This window comes from Hippoglossus hippoglossus, chromosome 1 (assembly GCF_009819705.1).
Source record: "Hippoglossus hippoglossus isolate fHipHip1 chromosome 1, fHipHip1.pri, whole genome shotgun sequence".
NCBI classification, from domain to species: domain Eukaryota; kingdom Metazoa; phylum Chordata; class Actinopteri; order Pleuronectiformes; family Pleuronectidae; genus Hippoglossus; species Hippoglossus hippoglossus.
In genome coordinates this window covers 3,502,014-3,517,541 of record NC_047151.1, presented here as the reverse complement: position 1 = coordinate 3,517,541, position 15,528 = coordinate 3,502,014, and the positions used below count along the sequence as shown (strand labels likewise).

At 40.7% G+C, this 15,528-nt stretch overlaps 1 protein-coding gene across 1 annotated transcript; it reads left to right on the top strand.

Annotated features, from left to right (window-relative positions):
• Positions 1-2,536: 2,536 nt before the first annotated feature.
• On the top strand, positions 2,537-14,934 carry LOC117768217 (phosphatidylinositol 5-phosphate 4-kinase type-2 beta). The gene is made up of 10 exons (XM_034596421.1): positions 2,537-3,227; positions 6,113-6,210; positions 8,652-8,748; positions 8,856-9,008; positions 9,813-9,959; positions 11,478-11,516; positions 11,854-11,967; positions 12,599-12,860; positions 13,244-13,347; positions 13,812-14,934. The coding sequence occupies exons 1-10, from the start codon at positions 3,084-3,086 to the stop codon at positions 13,890-13,892; spliced, it is 1,239 nt and encodes a 412-aa protein (XP_034452312.1). The 5' UTR covers positions 2,537-3,083; the 3' UTR covers positions 13,893-14,934.
• The last annotated feature ends 594 nt before the right edge of the window (positions 14,935-15,528 follow it).

The following is a 15,528-nucleotide window of genomic DNA, read 5'->3' as shown; positions in this document are numbered from 1 at the left end:
GTTCTATTTTTACAAAAAGATGAAGAAATAATTTTAATGTACAGAGAAACATTTAGGTTATGAATGTCTGATCAAATACATGACTGTGTAAATTATTCTTAGTGTGGTAAAGAGTAAAGAGTAACATAAAGTGAACTGAGTTTTACATTATACACAAACTACAGGTTTACATTATTTTGATCATGTATCATGTTAGAGTTAGAACCATTTCCATCTAAATGAGATAAGAAATCTCCTCCTCCAGGTCCCTGCTAACCACAAACAGAGCTCAGCTTTACAGACAGGACAGCAACAATAATTTATGATGTCTACAGTGAAGTGTTTAAGGGTCTACATTTGTGACCACAATGTAAAATGTATGATGAGAGCTTTCTCAGTCGCAAGCTGGAAATGTGCTGCAGTTGTGTTGTCACAAACTGAGGCTTGAGAAATGAGACGAAAAAACTTTTACTAAAGCAAAGGAAACATTCGTGCTGGCATTCTTGGACAGGACAATTAAAAAGAAAAGAAAATTAATCTACTAAACTATTACAATTGTTTGCATGTTGTAGTGTAGCTGCGTGTTCATAAATATTTGGGTGACTCACATGAGACAGATTTAAATGAGAAATGGTCCAATTCAAAGCAGCAGAGGTGGAGGTGTTCTAACTTTTAGTCCGTAAAATGTGTCAAGAGCAGAAAAAACACTGGATCCTACATTTCTCATCATGCAACTCGAGAGCATCTGTTTGTAAACCCACACATACTGTAACTGCTACCTGTGGCCTAAAGCAAGCCCAAGGTGAGATGACCCCGATTACATCTTCAGCCACCGATGACATCATCAGGTTTTTTCCTCAGCCTTGAACAAGCTCTTGCAGAGTCACAGAAGTCATTGTGCATCTGTAGAAATGAAACAAATACATGTGAACAAGGTTGGAACTGTTATCAGTATAGTGAAGAATATAAGACAAATCTAACTTTACACTTTATAACACACTCTCTCTCTCTCTCTTTGAAGAACCTATACTCTTATTTAGAAAGTTTGTAACTCACTCGTATTCCCAATATCAAAACTGAAATATTAGAAATTAAATATTAGAACTGTTAGAACTGAGTAATATCACTTGCTAAAATGTTACCTTGAAAATGTTTAAATATCATCATATCCACTGATCTAATTATATATGGTAAAATCATGATAGCTGTGGTAGCAGAAATATCTTTAAAGCACTCACACCTCACCAGGCAAACTTTGTCAAACCATTTGTTTATTTCTCATGGCTGAATCTGTAATGTCACATATTCACAAGCCAAGGGCTGCAAATGCTACGTATGACCCTGACCTTATATTCTTTGTATTTTCTCCCAGTAATTTTGGGTTCTTTCACAAAGTTTTTTTAAAGATTCACAGTTTTGAGACTACATATTTAAGGAAAACACATTTCCACTCTGGAATCATGTTCCTGGTTCCTGGTGTCCTCACACAGCACTTACCTCCATGTTATTATCTAACATTAAGAGGATGAGCATATAAAATAAAATAAAATACTAACACTTAAACACATTTTAAGAGGTGTGTCCAGGGTTATTACAATTTTAACACATTAAGTTATTTTTTTACAGTGGAATTAAACGCTTGTTTTTATCAGCAAAATCGAATTAAAATGAATTTCTACACTATAATAATTATAAGTTATTTGGCTGAATAATGTGTAGGTTCTACCTTGTTTGTCACTGAATGTGATGGTTGTGATGATGCTGAGGCCTTTTGATGAACTTTAACACAATCATGTTATTAAAACAAAAAAATCAGGCTACCAAAATAAAAGAAAGACTGGGTCTATTAAGAAAACAGTCCGAATGAATGCAGCTGTTGTTAATTTAAGAAGGTTTAATATCAGTATTTAAATTTGCCTTGGTGATGCTTTGAGAGCAAGGCTTTTCCTCAGACTCCTGATAAATACAGATTCACCATCCTCTTTGCATACTTCTGTTATATGCCTTTTTTGTACTGCATTCTTTTCTATTGTATGTTGTTCAATACTGTAATCGTGGAGCAAGCTGGCACAAGAATTTCCATTGGGATTAATAAAGTCTTATCTTATCTTATTTGATCTTATCTTCTTCTCGAGCACCCTCTTACATGTTTTAATGGATGTGCATGTTGTTTCCCCACACTTTTTTGTCTGAGTGTTATTCTAGTCAGCTTTAGTAGATCATTTTGAGGGCCACCATCACCACTTTCTCGTAAAGGCAAATAGAAACTGTAGCTGTATGTCAGAGAGTTCAGAAACATGATAAATTCACTGACGTGTTAACATCAGTTTTACCTCTGATGCAGGTTGCATGCAGCCATTTAAACTGGGTCACCATAATAAATAAGTTCATGTGTTAACATGTCTGTATATACTGTATATAGACTGTGCCTTTAATTTCCATATGTGCAGTCATACTACCATCAAGTTATTCTTATTCTTATTCTTATTCTTATTCTTATTCTTATTCTTATCCACACTACATGACCGTGTTTTCATCCAGATTCAGATTTTAGTTTGAAGTGCGGGAAACCCCGTAGTTCGGTCGGCGGCCTGCTGGAGGCGCTGTTGCCTGTGCAGCGCAGCGGAGACGCCATCTTGAGGAGACCCCGACCAGCGGCGCTGCTTAGTGACTGACAACAATCTGAGGCGCATCATGACGGGATTACAGGCTCCGAGCGAAGCGGCCTCACGGCAGTAGTGTGTGTCTGAGGGAGAGGAGCTGGAGGACGACGGTTCACCTCTTGCCCTGCTCACTGAGTGTTTCTCCAGTTTCCAGAGAGAGGCTGCTGGAGCCTGATGGCCGGCTAGCTGCTCCCTGGACTCCACCGCGGCCTGCTCGGGAGGAGGAAGGGTGGTGACGGCGCAAAATGCTCTACCGCTGACTCCCCGGCAAGACACCCATCCAGCCCGGAGACTCGCCGCGAGTCGGACGACGAGCACGATGCACTTCTAGATTTTTTTAAACGCTCTTAACTCTCCGATCTTTTTGTTGTGGTTGTCTGTCGAGGCTGTGAACGCCAGTGAGCGCCGCCCTGCGTACCCCGAGTCCCCCCAGCCTGAGACATGTCATCCAACTGCACCAGCGCAGCGCCTGTCAGCGCCAGCAAAACCAAGACGAAAAAGAAGCATTTTATAGGACAGAAAGTGAAACTCTTCCGTGCAAGCGAGCCCATTCTCAGCGTTTTAATGTGGGGGGTCAACCACACGGTAAATACACCCTCAATGTCTTGTTGTAGCTGTGCGGGCGGTTTGTTTATGCTGCTGTTTTGATTTAGCTAGCCTGCTAGCTTGTTAGCCAGCTGACCTCATCTGTCAAGGCAGCTCGGATGCTTACAGTCGCCATGTAATGTGTCTAATTCCCACTGTAGTGAAGTGCTTGCTCACATATCTGCGGGCTGAGTCAGTGCTGAACCAGCAACCTCCACACGGCTGATAGTTGACCGCTGCTGCCGCGGGATTTAGCCGCGGTCGGCTCATATTGAAACGTGCTTTGCAGGGATTTAAAGTGCTTGTGTTAAACTCTCTGCAGCTTTGGCACGACTGCCAGAAAAAAAAAAAACGTGCATGTTCGCGGCAGCTTGTGCAGTTGCGCCCTAAAGCTGTGCAACGACACTCTGCAATCATAAATCATGGATGGTGGTGAAGAATGTGTGGAGCCAAGTCGTGAGCTGCTGTAGTTCGTGCAGGCGTGGAGTGGGAGGGGTGTGACAGGCAGCCCTAGCAGCAGGTCACACTCATTTCCAGATCCACGGACAGCACCCGTGCTATTGTTCCAATGGTCCGAGCTTCCGTTTGCAGCTCCTGTGCACCCGCATGTTACCCATTTGCTGCGGCTTCTTCCATTACACAATTCCCGTATAAATAGAGCAGACGGTATATCACATTCACTTTTGGCTCAAGCTGCCAATTGCTATGACAAGTTCAGTGGAGGGAAGACGCGACGCCTATAGATGGATGGAGGGGTTCTGCCTTATATGCAACACACCTCCTGCTGTTTTGTCATACACACATACACACTCTGGCACAGTCTGATGGTGAAAAGCAGCCTGTCAGCTGTGACACACACATCTACATTCAGTGTGGAAGCGTTTTGACTTGCTCTGAGTAGGAGAGCATCTAGTATCGGAATTGTAGTTGACTTGATAGAGTTAGGTGTAATTTGTGCCCACGACACTTTTGTGGTTCCTCCAGGCTGCAGAAGATACACAGCTGTATGGTCAGATACTGATGCTGAGGTGATCAGACCAGTTAACAAAATATGGGTGGTAAACTGACTCCTCCTCCTCCTCTGTTTTTGTCTTGTTTTTGGTCAGTCACATACAGGTTTGAAAAGCTATCCCGATTTGGACTTTGTATAGACTTCCACTCGTGAGCAGCCTAGCCAGAACCTTAAATCCAACCATAACCATGTCCAGTTCATGCTACCTAAGCACGGTTAACATCTTACCCCTAACCTTAGCCAGGACCTCAGACATTAGTTTAGGCATAAGCTTTTCCTCATTTGGCCTGGGCTTTGGTCCCCAATGAGGCTAACTGGACCGAACACGAGCTGCTTTCAGACATGCACTGAATTCCGCAGATTCCCTGGATTTTCTCCGGGAGGAGGTGCATGTCACCGTCTGGCCTCCTGCTATAAAGTTTGTAGAAATTCAGGAGAATTCGATGTGAGAACACAGCAGGGGGTGGAAATTAGTTGAGGCATAATTTTTGCCTCATTAGGCCTGGGCTTTGGTCCCTAATGAGACTTACTGGACCTGTGTTTATGCTGGAAAAGTCCAAACGAGGTAACAAAAAGATTACACACACACACACACACACACACACACACACACACACACACACACACACACACATGGCCAGTCATCCAACATAAACTTTAACTAGTTGCAGCTAGATGGTTAAAATCCAAAGCTGCTGACAGCAGACTGGACACACTGTGGACATTTGTGTGTGTCTGTATGTGTACGTACCACAAACCCTTGTTCGTCGCCCATTGAATGAAAAGGTGTGGTGGATAAAATGCATTCAAGCACGGAACTAATGAAGCAGCTAATGATATGGTTATCACTGCAGCATCTCCACAGTGGGTGAACTTTGGCAGTGGTTGTGTGGGTGCAGCACACAGGCCTGGTGATTTGAGGTGTGGGTGGAAGCTGATTCAAGACATCAAACAGACTTCTCATCAAAGCAGCAGAAAACGTATACATTTTTAATCATGCCTTTGCTGTGATGCTGGGGGACTTCATTTCCACACACTGTCACTTGGTGTTGAGGTGATGTGCTGTACACCACCTGTTTGATGCTGTTACTCCTTCAGAAACTATCTAGCAAATAATTAGTCACTCTGATTCGTCAGTGTCAACTTCAGGGAGTGTTTGTATTTTACTGTACTGTCACTGCTCTTTCAGTGAGACTAGGGTTGTGTGATTAACATTTCCAACAAACAACAACTGTGGAATAAGATATTCTTTAATTTGTTCTTTATATTATGAATCTGGGAGTTAAAGCAAAATGTAATATTGTTCCATGCAGCTATTGCAGTGGTAGAATATTTCAATGTCATTATCTGTGTGTTATTTATTATTTCCTTAACAGCTGTGTGGCTGTGTTCATGATAATCTACTCAGATTTCTGTGAAGTGCTTGTGCTTTGGATGTGTTTGAGCAGATAAGATCAGTGTCCAGGGGTTTAGCAGCAACAGCAGCAGCAAGACAAACTGTCAGTTTGTTCTGTGGTCTCGAAAGTTAATGATTGCTGCTGGTAAACACTCGCAGAGATTTGGCAGAATGTGTATGGCTCACATGAAACTGACAATACATATTGATTTTGCAAACTGCGGTGCGTTACAGGTAGACAGGGCTCTGTTCTGCACATTTGGTGTTTCAAGCATCTTGTTGTGTTTGACTGTAACTGCACTGCAGTGAAGTGAATATTCTCCTCGCATTTTTTAAAACTGTGTCAATGTTGCTGCTTTAATTTCTTATATTTCTAATCCTACTTCCTAGTCTGTTAGTGTGTATGTATCACCTGTTTCTTCTCTCCTTCAGGCTCTTGTCTGATTGCTTTCTCTCTTTCTCACTTCTCTCCTTCAGATTAACGAGTTAAGTAATGTGCCTGTACCAGTAATGCTGATGCCAGATGACTTTAAAGCCTACAGTAAGATCAAAGTGGACAACCACCTATTTAACAAGTAGGTACATCACAGCTTATGCACTGTCAGCACAATCTGTTAAATCTGTAATCCAAGTGTAAACAAAAAGGTCACCACACTATTCAAGCTCAAAACACCTGCTGTCATTCCCAACATGATTGATAGCTTTGTTTTGTAAAATGATGATGCTCCTGCTTTACATATGTGGTAACACGCCTGCCAAGCTATTAAATAAGAACACATGTACACCTGCTCATTGATCCATCCAGCCAATCATTATTGGCTGTAGCAGTGTGTTGCATAAAATCCTGCAAATACGGGTCAGGAGCTATCTGTCAGTATCCAGCCTCATGTTCATGTCAAACTTCAGAATGATGACAATCTGTGATCTCTGTGACTGTGACATGATAGTTGGTGTCAGACAGACGGCCGTGAGTTTCTTAAACTGCAGATCTCTAGAGATGTTCACTGACAAATGTCTTGTCGTTGACATAAAGTCTATGGTAACTTGGATAACCACTCTAACTTCTGTAGTGAGCAGAAACGCATCTCAGACTAAACAATATGTCTAAAATTGAGGTGGGTGGTCCAGCCATGCTGATGGATTGGTCAGAATTTGGCCTCAATAGTGGGACTGGTTTCCTTGTGTCAACAGTCCAGGTTCGTGGTGGTGTGGGGAATGTTTTTAGCAACATTTCGATCATCCAATCAGTCATTATTTAAATGGGCTGTGTTTTATATAGCAATTTTCTGCTCTCATCAACCACTCAAAGTGCTTTACATTTCTGGTCACATTCACCCTTATTCATACTTACTATGTATGGGGTGCAATTTGGGGTTCATTATCTTGCCCCAGGTCACTGTTAACCATCCTCTAATGGCTGCTTCCAACAGAATAATGCTACATGTCACAAAGCAGAAGTTGAAACTGCTTCTTGAACATGGCAGTGAGTTCAGGGAACTTCAGTGTCCTCACTCAGTCACCGTCATTCAGGCTGTGGTAGAACAAGATATTTACGGCATGAAAGAACAGCTGACAAATCAGCAGGAACTATGTGATGCTTCAATGGAGATTTTACTGGGGGGTCATGTTGCAGTGACAAAGATTGTTGTCAAAGCTCCAGTGGACATTTAACTGAGCAGCTTTGCAATTCAAATCATCCTCCAGGAAAAGTAGCAGTACAGAACTGAAGCAGGGGGGTGGTGTTTTCTTTGGACCTATGAGGTAGAGAATAGAAGAGAGATATCTTCATCATTTGTCCCTCACATTCCTTTAGTTTCATCTTGATAGTCCTGTCAGGATTTTGAAGGTATTTACTCTTGATACATCTAATGATATTGGAGCTTGGTTTGGTGTCTTTGGCCACATTCAGCCCTAGTTTCAGAACGTGTTGCCACATTAGTCTCAAGGGACCACCTCTCACCAAATGCAAATAAACATAATTTCTGTGTTCACAGACCAAATGAAAATAAGCGCTATGCAGAAATGCACTTCCTGTGTCTAGTTTGCTGGAACAAGAATTAAATCTGAATACAGACTGGGTAGATTTCTTGGTGTGTTTCTGGCAAACCAAATCACCCAAGATGTATGAGGCAATCGTAATGGGTTTATTAAAAACTTTCGTGTGTGACGGAGTACAATCTTCCTCTTACACTCAGTTGATTAGGTGATCCTTAAGTGTAGTCCAGGATACGTTCATGTGCACACCTCTGAAGGTGGTCAGCAGGATTGCATATCACTGCACCCTCTCTGCATATTGGATGGCATTTACTCAAAGCTGTCCACTTGTGATTGGATCACCCAAGACTCAATTTAAGTTAGAACTTTGGATAAGATGCTTTTAGAAATTTGCATATCAAAGTGATAATTCCCACAACATTTTAACATCTGTTAATATGAAATACATTTTGTCCAGGTAAAGAGAAACTGTTTGATCACAAACCACCAATCGATTATTATCCCCAAACACAAATAATTTTTAATTTTGACATTTTATCATCCCAAATCCTCAGTTTTCAGAGTGAAGTCACATAGTATATAATTTATGAAACTTTGATGTGTGCAAATCCAAATCTTTTATGTTTCAAACTTTAAATCTTTCGTCAATTCAGTAATAGTTCTGGTTTGCTATAGTTTATTGTTGAGGAAGCATACATTTCTTTACTTGGACAAAATGAATGACAAATGCTGAGAATACAAAATATCCACAATAGAAAGAGTCTATATAAGAAAACACACTATATTTTTTAATTGTGATTCAGAATTAATCTAGTTTCTAAGTTCATATGTAACAGGTTTAATTTGTAAAGCTAAATTTCATCCAGTGAACAGGCAGCACCATAACTTATGACTGAACATATGAAATGTCAACTAAGCATTTTATTGTTTGTTTCCAATCCAAATAAAAGTAGAAATAATGTCAACAATGAGGCTCCTTCTTCAATTTCACTTTGTGCTCCATTTTGTTCTTCCCTGTCAGAGAAAACCTGCCTAGTCGCTTTAAGTTCAAAGAGTACTGTCCCATGGTGTTCAGAAACCTGAGGGAGAGGTTCTGCATCGACGACCAGGACTACCAGGTGAGACACTGGTGGCTAACATGCAACAACGTTTGACGAATGAAATCAATCAAAAATTCTTAATAGCTGTTGTCGATTTTGAAATTTTGATGATTTGTCTTTGTCAGAACTCTCTGACGAGAAGCGCCCCGCTTAACAGCGACTCCCAGGGTCGCTTTGGCAACCGCTTCCTGTCCAGCTATGACCACCGCTTTGTAATCAAAACCGTGTCCAGTGAGGACATCGCTGAGATGCACAACATCCTAAAGAAATATCACCAGGTAGGGACCCTCTCACTACTGTATTTTTAGTTTGATTACTTGAGCCGTTTTCAGACATGGACTCCGGATATTAGAACAGATGCATTCACAACAACACAAACATCTCCAGAGCGTTCTGGTGAGGGGTTGCGCAGCCTGTAGTAGGCAGCACATAACATATAAATTCCACTGCGGAGATCACGTTTTTGTTTACAGCACATAAACACAGGCGTCGGGTCTTATCGTGAAGAACTCTAGAATCCTTCTGTCTACCCAAGTTGACATCTTCGTCTGTGTCGTCTATGTGTATCGCACCTCTTTTTCATCCTGAGGTATTTGTACTCTTTTTTTTCTTTTTCTTTTCAGTTTTGCGCCCACCTCGTGTTATAAACGTCATCAACACGCCCCCTCACTTGCAGCGAATCTTCCGGATAATCCCCTGCTGCGTTCTGACATGGGCTCATTCAGACATTATCCAGAGTTTTTACTGGGGGCTGGCAGGAGAAACTCTGCAGAATGTCCAGAGCAACTGATTCGGACATTTGCTTTCTCACATACAGAAACATCCGGAGTTTACTGCATGTCTGAAAGCAGTTATGTTTAAAATAAGTACTGTTCCTTTCATTCAGTATTTAAACAAAAATTGTCAGTGAAAGTAATAAAACATCTGTTTTCTCTCATATACATGCATGTAACTGATGCGGCGCTGCAGAAATGATGACTGTAAAAAATTGCTGTGTCCAGTTTAAATCGGTTTTGATATTTGATGCCTCACTCCCACGCTTGCCGTTACACTCTGTGCTCTCCTGCCCTGCCTCTATCCAGTTTATAGTGGAGTGTCATGGCAACACGCTGCTCCCTCAGTTCCTGGGTATGTACAGGCTAACGGTGGACGGGGTGGAGACCTACATGGTGGTAACCCGGAATGTATTCAGCCATCGCCTCACTGTACACCGCAAATATGACCTGAAGGTAGGATACGTAGGTTACTGTATATGTTTGATATTGGATAGTTAGATCAGGTTTTCTTAAAGGGGCAGGACTCAAGATCTTATCATTGCGGCAAAATGTTTAAAAATGCTAACATATATTGACTGCACATTGATCTTTAGTTTTAAACACAGTCACACAGTCAAAAGTGAATCAAACGCGAGAATCCCTCATTACAGCTGTAAACACACACTGAATGAACCCTGTGTCAAAGTAATTAGATACATACATAAGCAATATATGACAAGTAAATAACAACAATGGGAACTAGAATGTCACTCAGAGCACAAACCTCCCCCAAGGCCCAACAGTCTCCCTATGAAACCACATTGAAATTCACTAGATACAGATTTGTATTTGGATCTGCACCAAATTGCAAACACTCATAAATATCAGTCCCCCAGCTTTTCCCACAGAATTAATTCAATGTGTGACAGTAACGGGCGCACACGCACAAAGGTCACTCTCACGAGCAACAGATTCCGAGTGACAGGTACACAGACTAAATAGTGAAAACGAAGTTCTCGCATGAGAGGGACAACTACATTGCTTGCGACAAGTGCAGCTGAAATTGCGAGTGGACAGTAAAATAAATTCTGCCCATAGCTGGTCAAATTACATTATCTCAAGTCATTTTAGATAGTAAAAATATTTGGGTTCATTATGAAACTGTGGCAGAACAAATTTGAATATGGTGGTCAAGCACATTTGAGATAATTAATTGGAAGCACAGAGTCCCCTAAATATGCCTGAACTTTTTTTCATCACGCTCCATTCATTATTTTATGAGAAGTCGAGGAAAATGTTGATAAACTCCCTCTCTCACAATTTCAAAGAGGGTGAAAAATATTACTGGATCTGTCCCCTGATCAGGATCCGTACCAAAATTGAATGGGTTCTTCCCTGAACCACGCCACATCCCTTCATCAAGTTGAAATTGAAATTATTGAATTTATTGCTTAAATGGCTAATTTACTTGGATTCTGCAGTGGTTAAGGGTCACGGAATCATGTTAAAAATGCTGTTAAGGTATAACATGCAAGTTGTATTGTGTAATAATATTTAAATGATAAACCCAGGATGTGGAGAAAGTGAGCATCATCAGACCTGTACCCTGCTCCACATCTCTGCTTGAGGCTAGATTAGCTGCTGCTAACATAACATTCATAATTTCATGATAATATTTACTGGAGATTACAAATTCAGCTCATAAATAATGTCTGGGCTAAAGCTGGATATGAAGATGCAGTTTCCAGCAGCTGTGAAAACAGCATTCAGACTGCACGCTTCTTTACTCTCCCCCTACAAAAAATCCTTTATAGCATATGGCTGTCTTCCTGCCAAGTATTCTCTGGAGAAAACAACCTTGGCTTTCTAACACTGACAGTTTAAAAAGAATCTGAGGATAAGAAGAGGAATATGCTAACTGTCCCTCTGATGTGTCTGGAGCTGCTTTCACTTTTTAATTCTATTTTTATTCTCATTTCCCCTCGTTCGTAGGGTTCTACGGTCTCAAGGGAAGCCAGCGACAAGGAGAAGGTATGTTTTATTTCTGTGAGCTAACAACTGCTGACATGATGGAACAAAAACCCCTGAGGGGAACTTGTCAAATGACGGCTAAATTAAGACATTATAAGTAAGCAGGTGTTTTTAGTTGTCATGCTGTCAGTGTGTAGAGCTCTGTTTTTAGACAGTTGTAAACTGTCACCACGGCCACTGAGTCAGATCTTTGTCTTTATGTATTGGCTATAATATAACAGTTATGAACTTTTGTTTTTTTTCCTGTATCAACTAATCCTCCTAAAATCTCACATCCATCTCTATTTGTGCTATTTGTCTCTATTATCAAGTAAAACCAAACTGTCTCTCTCTTCAGGCTAAAGAACTCCCCACTTTGAAAGACAACGACTTCCTGAATGAGGGCCAGAAGCTGCAGATAGGAGATGACAACAAGAATCACTTTATGGAGAAGCTAAAACGGGATGTAGAGGTAATAAAGATAACCATGTACTCGTCTCATCTGATCTGAGCTGCCTTACAGTATAGAATTTGTCAGCCCTGCAATGAAATACTCTGTATGACATTACATTGGTGAAAAATGTATTTTCTTGTTATGGGTGCCAAACCTCATGTATCATAGTAAAATACACCCTGAATGTGTCTCCTGTCCCACTTGTGTTCAGATCTCACTTTCGCGCTCAATATGAAAATAATCATGTATGTCATTTGTGTTGTGAAGACCAATTAGTAACGCACTGACATCGGGAAAGTTGGTCCAGTATCCACCCCCTGGGTTGGGTAGTAACAACGTGGTTCTTTGTGAAATCACATCAGTGTTCTACTCATTGCTCGTGCTGTTTTTAAAGCCCAGTGCTTCAGACACAATGAATAAAAACAGTTTAAAGGCTGTCATCTGGATTTTGATTTGTATGATTTCAACCATTAGGGCAGAGTTTTAAGTGATCATATCATTATTTAAAATATGAATTTGACTACATATTCCATATGGTTGGATGTACTGACCATCTGTTGTGTGTCACAGTAAAAAAACACAAAGGAGCAGATGTGCTAATAAGACATTGGACTGAGCGTTTTCTGTGTGTGTCACATGTGTTTATCAGTTCCTGGCCACCCTGAAGATCATGGACTACAGTCTCCTGGTGGGCATCCATGATGTGGAGCGGGCGGAGCAGGAGGAGATGGACGTGGATGCTGCCGGAGAGGAGGACGAGTACGAGAACGATGGCATGGGCGGAGGCGTGCTCACCGGCTCCTTCGGCACGCCTCCCGACAGCCCCGGAAACCCCCTCAACTGTGGAGGATTCTTTGGCCCTGGGGAGTTCGACCCCTCTGTGGACGTTTACGCAATCAAGAGCCACGACAGTGAGCGTTGTCTTTGACATTCATCTGACGTAGTGAACATGGCTGTAGATTTATTACCACACACACAGATGATAAGATGACCACTGTTCAGTAAAGTTTATATTATTTATTTAATTATCGTTTTTGGTTTTTCACAGTGTGTTTATTGCAGCATTTCCCTTGAACTGCAGGCATTTTGACAGTTTTAACAATCTGTGCTTACTTACAATAAAACCTAGCTTCTTGTATTGGCAAAGTAAAGATCTCTCAAAACTATTGTGAAATTGTCAAAGTAGTAGTAGAACATTTGTCAAACAAAGCTAAAGCATAGCAGCGATAGCATTGCACCATTTATCCCTGTGTTTTTCAGGTGAGAGTAAAGTACGTGTTGTTTTTTTGAATAGGTGCTGTGAGGAAGGAGGTATACTTCATGGCGATCATCGACATCCTCACGCACTATGACGCTAAGAAAAAAGCTGCACATGCTGCCAAAACTGTGAAACACGGGGTGAGTGTGAACACAACTTAATAATTCGAACTTTCAACTCATTTAAAGAAGGCAAAGCAAATGGAGTCAGTATTAATTAAATAAATTGTGTAATAATAGAAAAATACACAAACAATTTAAAGGAAACATTTTGATAAATAAACTCATTAATACTTAAAGTAAATAAATAAATGTATAATAATAAATAACGTTTTATTGTTATTTTTATGCTGTATTAAAATAAGATTGTATCAAGTGTCACCAGATGAATCATTGATGAAAACAGTAGTTACCTGTTGGCCTAAGTGTTATACCAGTAAAGTGGATTTTCGAACTGATCGTTGGGTGTCAGGGTCCCTGAAAGTGCCTTTTAGCTGATGTAACACAAAACAATTTTTTAAATCCTAAGATTTTTTTTGGTACTATGCACGTGTTGCTTCTTTAAACTCAAATTTCCTTTTTCCTTTTTGTTGTTTATTTTTCAGGCGGGGGCCGAGATCTCGACAGTGAACCCGGAGCAGTACTCCAAACGATTCTACGAGTTCATGTCCAACATCTTATCATAGACTCATCTCTCATGTCCCAGTCCAGCCGGTCACTTCCTGTCATAGATCTGTCAGAAGCCACGCACTTATTTCTCCTCTCTCACCTCGGTGTTGGTCCATCTCCCCCTGCTTCTCCACCCCCTTTAAAAAAGAACCCTCCAGGTCCCGCAGCCAGGACCAGTTTGGCAGGATGGATGTACCAAGCCTGTTACTGTCCCACAGAAACACATCACCACCTGGTTCCTCATCCACAGCAAAGAAAACTCATGAAATCCCTCCCTGAATTTGGAATGAGCTCCCGATAATCTCCCTCTCCTTTTTTAAATAATGTATCTGCTCCTCAGCCACCTTGTTGCCCCTCACGCCAGCACGGAAACTGTCTCACTAATGCCTTGAATGAGTGTGTCAGCTTCAGCAGTTATCAGTCTCTTAGTACAGTCTCTTCGGTTCCTGTTCATGTTGTTGTTGTTCTTATGTTTTCTATTACACACACACAGATGTAAAGACTCCCAGATGCAGAACGGTCAGATTGCATGACAAACCCTTCGACAGTCGCCATCAGGCTTTACTCTCAGTAACAAAAAAAACCACAGCTGATAAATTGGAACGACAGTGGATCAACATTAATATATAACGGTGTATTAAGTAAATTAATGCAATATCAAAAATGCATGGCTGATGTGTACATGACTCCACCAGTAAGTTGAAACATCAAACCACTGAAACTTAGCATCTGAGTGTGATGACTAAAATAAGAAAAGAAAAAAAGAGAAAAAAAAATTGCTGTTTGAATGTTACGTTGCCATATTGTTTTTGAATATTTTTGAAATTTTAACCGTGAGCTTGGTGGAGGTTGGTCTAAGAAAAAAAGAAAATCACATTAAAAGGGGAATTCTGCAGCAAATACTTGTTTTATTACCATAAGGATCATTTTTATATCTTGTTTACATTAATGTAGCAATTTTGTGTTTGTATACAGTATTGTTTTGTTACCAACAGACATTAGAAAAAAAAAGGTTACTTGAAAATGATTCATTGCATATTAAAGGGAGTTTTATCTTGTTTTTGTTGTTTGGCTTTGCTCATTTCTTCTGTAACAGTTCACCTGTTTTCACTCAAAAACTACTTGGCTGATTTCCATGAAACATTGTGGAGGGGTGGGACATGACTCAGGAAGACCTCATAACATTTTGGAGCAGATCCAGGATTTTGTTTACTCTCTAACACGTGGTGAGATGGAGCATTACCCTTGGAGGTATCCACTCTGAGCTCCTCTCTACTTTAAAGCTTTTTTGTGTTACTAATGAAGGACCTTCCGACAAGTTGTTAAGGCTAACTTTAAACCTATCTATCTAAGTTTTATATAACTTTTATCCCACCTCACTTGTACATTTTTGTACAATTGCCTCTTTTTTTTTTTTAAGTATCCTGGATCCCAGCTTGGTGGTGCATTTGGATGCTGCAGAATGTTGATGTTAAATGAACTGAAAATGAATGAGGAAACAGGTTGACAAAGCCTCCATTCATAGGGCATATGTATGAAATCATGTGAATCATATACAGTTGCCATCGTTATCAAAATAGAACCTGAGGGAGTGTCTTTTGGGAGTCCAGGCTGATGAAGTCCGTAGAAACTACAGAGCGCCTCACTCGGACA

What these genes read in the sequence shown, in the direction of transcription:
- LOC117768217 (XM_034596421.1), top strand. Translation starts at nt 3,084, where the DNA reads ATGTCATCCAACTGCACCAGCGCAGCGCCTGTCAGCGCCAGCAAAACC. An exon ending in TCGACGACCAGGACTACCAG is followed by an intron (nt 8,749 to 8,855) that starts GTGAGACACTGG and finishes TGTCTTTGTCAG; the next exon opens with AACTCTCTGACGAGAAGCGC. An exon ending in ACCGCAAATATGACCTGAAG is followed by an intron (nt 9,960 to 11,477) that starts GTAGGATACGTA and finishes CCTCGTTCGTAG; the next exon opens with GGTTCTACGGTCTCAAGGGA.